Here is an 8889-nt window from a genome sequence, read left to right as displayed (position 1 = left end):
ATGCTGCTGCCAGGACTGTGTTTCTGGTTGTTTTGAACAGACCATGTCCGACTCACCAGGGACTGGAACATGGCAGCAGTTGATAGGAGAGCAGAGGCTGGCCCTAATGCACTGCTACCCCAGCCTCAGTTTCTTCTGCAGAAAAGGAGGGGCTAGATCTGAGGTCATTTCCAGAAACTGTGCTGCTGAAAGTATCAGTCTTTGGTCATCAGCTGGCCTTTCTGCATCCTCCTCCTGACCTCCAAGGAATTAAGATGTTTATATTCAGTGGGACTTGAGTGAGCATTTGGTTCAACTCCCTCATTTTAGAGATAATGCAAGTTCGCCTCATGGTAGAGAGATGAGGTCCAGAGCTCATTGTGGCTCAGTGGGTGGCCTCCCATTCTTTGTCTATGGTTCATCTTGTCTCCCTCCCTTACTTTTACTCAAATTTCTCAAAGTCCCTCACTCAAAACAGAGAAAATGACGAAAGGCAAGGGATGGTAACAAGTCAAATAAAAAATATTTAGGGGAGAGAATACATTTTGCACTAGTGTATAGATGGAAGTGCACACGGAGGGAATATCCTTAGTAGTTCTAATTTGTCCTTTTCTGGAAAAGCTCCTACGAGACCTTGACTCTGCCCTCTCTTTTAAAGACAAGTGCCTCCAGAACATCCCCAGGTTCACTCAGGTGCTCACCAAGTATCCCTAATGACACTGGGTTTCCTTCACCATTCTCCTCTTCATCAAAATTAAACAAAGAAAATCTCAGGAGTTACTCAAAGTAAAAATAAACTCCATTTCAACTATTGTATAGTCAGGACAGATTAAATATGTGCTTTTTTTTTTTTTTAACTGAAGGTTGAGAAGTAACTGACCCAGGTACCTCTGAAATCTTAAAAACCTTCAGGTTTGGCCTGAAGTCCTCATGGCTCCACCATTTTCAAGCAAAGGCTCTGTTTTCACTGTCCATTCTTGATAGCTAGTCTGTATCTTCCATGAGACCTTCAGGGGACCCTGACCTTTTCTCCTCTTAAATTCCTCAGGGCCTTGTACTGTCATTATGCACATGGACCCCGACCTGGCAGATATTGAATGAACAAGTTGGAAATGAAGGGAAAGAACAGGGGCTGTGGAAATGTAAATAATCTGGATCAAACCCTGGTTCCTCCAATCACCAGCTGGTGAATTTGGGCAAGTTTTTAGTTTCTCTAAGCCTCCGTTTTCTTATTTGTAAAATGCAAATAAACCACCTCTCTTATAGGGTTGTTGTAGAGAGAAAATGGATTAATGAAGGCTCTCAACAGGCAGTAGCTGTTGTTATTATCGTACCTGTTGAATCAATACCAAACTCAAGCAATGAGAACCACCACATGGCAGTATGATTTTCTAGCCTTCTAATGCAGTCCCATTCAGTTTGGCACAAAGTTATAGATTGGTAATCTGAAGGACGAGTTGCTTTGTGTAACTGCCCCACCACGGGTGGGCATGATTTTACTGGTCCCTAAGAGTGTTTAAGGAGAGGCATTACAGTCAACACTGGAATGCATGCCAATTGTTTTATTTATGATGCCTATTTGTATGACAAGGCCAACCAGCATGTGGCCCCCAGGGAGAAGCCCATGGCCCCATCCAAATCATTACTCCACAATGCGGCGGAAAGACTGCACAGCTGGGGAAGCTGCACCCCAATCAATGGGCTTCCGGTACTCCTTCTTGTCCAGGAGGTACTGCCTGCCACGGTAGTTGGGTAGCTCGTAGAAAATCCAGACACCATCCAGCACCTTACTGGAGTGGACCTCTCGCATGTGAAACTGCTCCATGATGGAAGGGCAATCTTCAGTGGTTTCGTACATTTGACCATTAAAATCTCCCTTCTCAAAGATCTGAATCTTATATTGGCCTCCACTAGACTGGAAAAACACAGGAGGAAATAAACAGCGACCATCATGAAAATCACCAACAGTTCAACAACTCAGAGAACAGCATGGTTCAGAACCCACCATCTTGAAAACTAGATGATCTGATCTCCCATCCCCTATGGTGTACTGACTGAAACAGGTGACTTTCAGTAAGAGAAACTTAGTGCCTTAAAGTGCTCAGGAGGTAGAGAGAGTGCTCTGGATATAATTCGTCATTCAGTCTTGGGATGAACTGACATAAAGTTTTATGTAAGCCTCAGCAGCCAACAAAAGAAAACACCCCATTAAGAGTAGAGAAATGTTAAGAAAAGGCTTTCACAGAAAAGTAAAAAAAAAAATAAAAAAAAAAATAAAAATGGGGGAGGGAGTAGGGAAAAGAGAGACAGAGAGAACCATAGCTTGGTAGGCAAGCAAACGAGCTAGGAGGGTTGGGCTCCAGACTCACCAGGTGAACAGCTCGGCAGGAGCTAAGGCGGTCGTTGAGGCCCATCCAGTGCTGGTATTCGGGGTACTCGCCCCGAGGTAGGATGTACATGTAGCCAGCGAAGTTGGGCCTTTCGTACACCGCCCAGGTACCTCCTTCCACTCGAATGGAGTTACAGCGACTCAGGTACATGTGGAAATCCGCACAGTCGCAGTCGCAGTCATAGTGGCGGCCTTGGAAATGCTTGTCTTCATAGAAAGTGATCTGAGGTGCAAGGCCGACAAAGAGAGGAACTGGGGAGTTGGGTGGCTTTCTTCATAAACAAAATTAAAACCAAGAACACATTCCTCACTTTGGACATTCCTTTCTCTTCAGTTTTGAGGAGGAAATAAGAGAGTTCTACTTCACCTCACAACACCTATCCTCTGGCAGACAACGTTGGTTGTCAGCAACAGGAATGAGAACTTCCTGAAGGCTTAAAATGAAGCAAAACAAAAGATAAGCCAGACCCAAGTTCATTGCTTCTTCCTTTTTGTTCCCATAACTCACTGTACTTATCGCATTAGAAAGTAAATTATCTGCTTACATATCTCTTTCCCATCAGACTCCTATTAGACTTCTTCCATGGGCAAAGGCCCAGCCTTATTTAAGCTATGGACAAACCTTCAATAACTGTGAGATGAAGATGAGTAAGTTCTAAATGCATAAATTCATTCTAGGTGATATGGAAGATACATAGAGAAAAATAAAATGTAGACCTTTGCTGTAAAGAGCTTATTTTAGATGGATATATAGAGCATACACCTGACAATATTTTATGTTTTGTATTATTTCATTGCCAACAGAGTAGTTACAAAGTAACAAGATGACAAGTCAAGAATGTTCTTTGCCTCAAACTCTTACCAAGTTTCTACCACAACCTTTGGGGTAAACCTGAGGCCTATGATGGCACTGTAGCATGCAGCCCGGAGAAACAGGAAATAATAAACCTGGGCTCTCAAGCTGCATCTCTACACTCAGCCTTACTACTTTAGGCAAGCTACCTTTCTGGGCTCCAGCTTCCCATATTTCAAATCAAAGGACTAGATTGGATTGGAAGCCCCAGCTAGCTATAAAATAAAATTTTTTGGTTTGCAACAGGAGATAAGAGTTCCTAGGCACTCCTGGGGCTTCATAGCGCAGTTTCTGAAAACCACTAGACCAAATGGACTGCAGAGGTTGCCCCTTCTTGTTCTGCAATTCCACAACCCAATGTCGATGTTGGTTTATAATTTAAACTGAAATCACCAGGGGTAATGGATTCAAGCAGTTGATCTCCTAGCGTTATGCCGCCACCTTGTGGCCAATTTGCTTTATCGGTTTAAAAGAAGAAAATCCTGTCCGGTGTTTTCATGTGAAGGGAGGTAGTCTAGAAAGGATCTTTGAGGTGAAGATTGGAGGATAAGGAGGGGTTTTCAGAAGCAAAGGAAAATGGATTGCCTGTTCAAAGGAATAAAAAAAAAAACATGACCCACTATAGGGACAAGTAGTTCACCAAGCTTGGTGCATATAGAGTATGTGGTGAAGTATTCGGAAATAAAGTCACAGATGCCCTGCTAGAATCCGTTGGTGATGATTTGCGAGATGCAATGGAGTAGCCTGTGCGTAGAAGCAGGTGGTTGCTATGGGTGTGGTGAGAGATGATGCGGGCCAGCCAAATGGCAACTACTAGATGAATGACACTGAGGAAACAGTCAAAGGAATGGAGAATTTGGTGACTGATTGGATGTAAGGGTTGATGGACAGGCAGAAACCAAAAATGACTTGTAAAAGGGCATAAAACCTCAATGTTTTCTACCGCAGAGGAGCCCTTCTAGATCATAGCCTATTGACTCATGGTTATTTCCTTCCACCTTAATCTACCTTTCCTGTTTCTCTCTCCACTCTTCTGTTTCCTGTTCTCTACGAGCTCCCTTACCCCTAACTGCTACCCCTAAATCATCTACTTCATTTCCTTCCTTCCCCTCCCAAATCTCTCTTCCAGCTCCATTTCCCATTTTAGCATAGCACAGATTTAGAGATATATGGTGTCCCAGTTTACAGATGAAAACAAAATTGCAGCACTGCTAGTTACCAGCTCTGTGCCCATGGAGAGGCCACCGGACCTCTCTCTAGAGCTCAGGCTCTACATTTGTAAAACTGGGTAACAATATCCACTGAAGAGGGTTGTTCTGAGGAGGGAGAATGCCAATTAAACACTTATTCTGGTTCATAATTGCCAATAAACTTTTGTTACTATTATTACAGATAAAGAAATTAAATGACTTCCCTAAATAGCTAGTTATGAGTTAGTTGCAGGCAAGCAAGTGAGTCTTATCTCCCTTTTGCTGTTTTCCTGCCTACACACCCCATTCACTCTCTTAGTAATGGAACACGACTAAGTCTTAGATGCTTTTCCCAAAGCCTGTGGAAAGATCTTTAGGAAAACCAAGGTAACTTCACTAAGAATTAATTGATTCTAAACTCCTTAATTCAACTTTAATTTAATTTAGCTTTGTTTTTTGGTTAACTATTCACCAAAAAAGAGGCTTTGCAAGAGATATGCTATAGAAAATAAAGTTATTATCTTTTTTACTTCAATGTTTCTCACACTTAGTGCCCTCTGCACATTTGCCTGGCTAAAATCTGTATCTGAGAAGTAGAAATATACACGATGTTTTATAAAGTCACCTTGCTGTCTACCCTTCCAGCAGACTAGCCAACCATCCCAGGGCTGAAACAAAGTACAATGTTGCCATGGAGCCATTACTGAACCAAACTCTCCTGTCAGTGGAGACCTTCCAAATCTCAGAGCCCAGAGAATGTTGTACCTCTACTCAATTTCCATTTGCAAAAGGACCATGAAATCTACTCTATGGTCAGCTGAGATTCTTGGGCAAAAACATTTGTAGAGTAGGCTAAGAAATAGTGCTGGAGATTTCCCTAGAAATTATGACAAAATTTCTCTCATTCTCATTTGGTTTTTGAAAAATAGCCTACTAAACCAATACAGCAAGAAAGAAAAATGTTGAGTATTCCAGAGGTAACAAAACCAAATTTAGTAAAATGCATTGCTTCTGCCAAGCCCACACAACTCTGATTAAATTGCTAGTAAACTGGAGGGAAAGGGAGAAGCAATAGACAAAGAGTAAGAGTAAGAGATTAACTTGCTCTCTTGACTCAGCAAGCAGGTGAGTTAACCACATGAACAGTGCAGCTACAAGAAATAAGAAGGCACACTCTTACTACCTTGGAAATCTTTAAAAGTGGGATTTTTTTTTCATCCAAGAGGGTTCTTTTTTTAAAAAAGATTTTATTTATTTATTCATGAGAGACAGAGAGAGAGAGAGAGGCAGGCAGAGATACAGGCATAGGGAGAAGCAGGCTCCATGCAGGGAGCCCGACGTGGGACTCGATCTCGGGTCTTTAGGATCAGGCCCGGGCTGAAGGTGGCGCTAAACCACTGAGCCACCCGGGCTGCCCCAAAGAGGGTTCTGTAACAGTCTTCCTTCAAGGCACATGGATATTCCTCTAAGGGCTTACAGTTCTTTCCTACGGGATTTGCATGGCGTCCTTTCAAGAACCCCGGAGCACTAAAGACACTGTCTCATTCTTCTCCCACAATCTTTTAGATAATGAGTATGATGATTAGTTCTATTTTCCAAGTGAGAAAAAAAAAAAAAAAAAAAAAAACAGGCACTACCTAATTCTGTAGCAAGTTAACAGGTGCCTCCTGACATGATGCGATGGGGAATACTTGACATTGCCTATGCAACTTTCTGGCCAAAGACAGTTTCGTCTGAATCTAAACACAGAGAAACAATCAGACAAATGCAGATTTCAGGATTTGCTACAAGACATCTGATCTGGACTTTGAAAAATGTCAATGTCTCAACAACAACAAAAAGGTAGGGCTGATTTTTCCATATAAAAGAAACTAAAGGAAAAAAAGCTTAAACCTGGCAACCAAATCCAATGCATGATCCTTGACTGGACCCTGTATCAGGGGAAAAGCCAGCCATGAAGCACATTTGGGGGAGCAACAGGAAGGAATTTGAATATAGCCTGAATATTAGGTATTATATTTATGAGAAATTTAGGGGACAAGATAATGATAGTGTGGTTATTTTTGGAGATACATGCCTAAATACTTATGGCAAAAGAATTAAGTCTGCTATTTGTCAAGTGGTTTAGTACAAAGGGAGAGAGACAGACCTAATATAGCAAAATGTTAACAATTGGAGAATATAAGTGAGGGATATTCAAGTATCTGTTCAACATTTCTTTCTTATTAAGATTCAATGGGTTTGAAACTTTTCAAAGTAAAAAGTTAGGGGGGTGGAAATCAGGCACCAATGGCTTTGCCTTACACTCACTGGTCAATGGAAGAGCTAAAATAAAGAATGAAGATAGATTCCCTCCTTCCTAAAGCCCTGCCTAAGAGATCAATTTCCAGTCCACCAACTGTGAATTAAGTATTTGAGAGGCAATTTTCCTAAGATAAGTAAGCACTTTATTTTAGGAAATAGATAAGAGTAATCGCTTGAATGAAGGGGAATGTGGGGCTTAATTCACTTCATTGGTCTAGAACATTACTGATTGATGCTAACTTTTACAGAGCAGATTTTAAAAAAAAAAAAAAAAAGATTTTATTTTTAAGTAATATTCTACACCCAATGTGGGGCTTGAACTTAAAACCCCGAGATCAAGAATCACATGTTCTACCAACTGAACGAGCCAGGCGCCCCTCACAGAACAGAGTTTTAACCAAATACTAAATGTTTTCTACTCCATGTACTCCCTTTTATCAGTATGTACTATTCCTGTGGAAATTCATAATGTATTGGTTGGTGGGAGGTAGAAATCATGATGACATTTGCATGCTATATACCTGTACAGTATTGAACGTCGCCCCCCCCTACACAAAGATAAACCCTTAATACAACTGTTGGGTAATTCTGTTACAGTAAAAAACATAAGGAGCATTTCCTAATCTCCTCTCCCAATCCCAGCCTTCAAATCACTATCATACTTACCTCCAGGCAAGAAAGCAAAAGCTTTTCTCCACATTTCTTTCAATGTATCTTTAGGTACATTGGAAAAGAGGAAACGTTCCAAACGAAAGGAAACACTGTAAAAGAAAGGCACAAAGGAAAAGAAAGTGGTAGGGTAAAAATCAGCATGACCGCTTACTTACCTTGGTTCCAGATTTAGACATTTTGGTGCATAGATTGGTTTCCCCGGTGCTGGAATCCGGAATAGCTACAGAGAGTAGGAGGCACAGAGACATTTATACTGGGCTGGTTTGAAATCAAACATTTGCTTAGTCATGAGAATAGGATCCAAAAATTGAGTCAGTCATTTAGAGGCTATTGATGGTTTCTAGAAAAACAATTGGGATTATGAAATAAAGGAAAGCTTCAGTACCCCTTCTAATGCTTACCAAGCCTTGCTGCATTATAGACTTTGCTGAGTCAAGGCACCAAAACCCAGCCAAAGTTTTCAAAATTAAAAACAAAAACGTCCCTCTTACCTGGGTAATTTGGTTTTCTAGCAAGCAGCCACCTTGAAATCCCCAATGTCTTCTTTTTTCAACAGAGCTTATAGGAGAGTCAAAAGACTACCCTCTAATTCTGAATAGAAGTGACACATTCCAAAGGAACAAAACTTAATGACTACTAAACACAATGCGTGGTCTTTTGTTTGGATAATGTCACTACAAAGGATATTTTTGAGAATGATTAGCAAAAATTGTTTACAGGCTGTGTATCATGAAATTGTGTAATTTCCTGAATTTAATCAATTTAATAATTTGTACTATGATTACACAGGAGAATGTCTTTATTTTTAGGAAATACATGCTAACATCTTTAGGAGTAAAGGTTTAAGATGTCAGCAACCTACTCTGAGATTGCTGAGCAAAAATACTACTACTGTCCAGAGTGGTCAATGTGGCAACACATTAGCAAGTGGTAAATCTAGACAAGGGATGTGTGGGGATTCAGATTCTTGCAACTATTAGGTTTGAAATTTTTTCAGGACATACATGCAAGTTCTAATCCGTAAGAAAGGGCTCTTCAGTATGCAGCCTGAGAGACAGAAAGCTACCATGGGAATTATCCTGCAAAGGTTGAGCTAAGCCCAACTTGCTGCCTGCTTGGTGGCATTTTTCTGCCATGATATCATATGAGGACTTGTTTAGAGGACACTTCTTGGTACCTACTACACCTCTGACTTTTAGAATGAGATTACATTTTAGGTAAATTCTTTTTTTTTTTTTAAGATTTTATTTTTATTTATTTATGTGAGATAGAGAGGAGAGAGAGCATAAGCAGGGACTAGGGGAGAAGCAGGCTCTCTGCTAAGCAGGGAGCCAGATGCAGGGCTTCATCCCAAGCACATGCTTAACTGACTGAGCCACCCAGGTGCCCCATTTTAGGTAAATTCAAAGAAACAGCAATCCTCAATTTTCATTTTCCTGGTCAAACATATTCTTCTTAAAAGTCCATCTTCCTCATGTTCACTAATAAAGCTATGCAACAAA

The 8889-nt window shown here is 40.9% G+C and overlaps 1 protein-coding gene across 1 annotated transcript; it reads right to left on the bottom strand.

Moving 5' to 3' along the window:
• Positions 1-1526: 1526 nt before the first annotated feature.
• On the bottom strand, positions 1527-8619 carry CRYGS (crystallin gamma S). The gene is made up of 3 exons (XM_026007330.2): positions 7543-8619; positions 2349-2591; positions 1527-1894 (listed from the first exon to the last, which is right to left on the bottom strand). The coding sequence occupies exons 1-3, from the start codon at positions 7633-7635 to the stop codon at positions 1622-1624; spliced, it is 609 nt and encodes a 202-aa protein (XP_025863115.1). The 5' UTR covers positions 7636-8619; the 3' UTR covers positions 1527-1621.
• Between the last annotated feature and the right edge of the window lie 270 nt (positions 8620-8889).

Source organism: Vulpes vulpes, chromosome 3 (genome assembly GCF_048418805.1).
Source record: "Vulpes vulpes isolate BD-2025 chromosome 3, VulVul3, whole genome shotgun sequence".
NCBI lineage: Eukaryota > Metazoa > Chordata > Mammalia > Carnivora > Canidae > Vulpes > Vulpes vulpes.
This window is presented reverse-complemented; position numbering and strand designations above follow the sequence as displayed.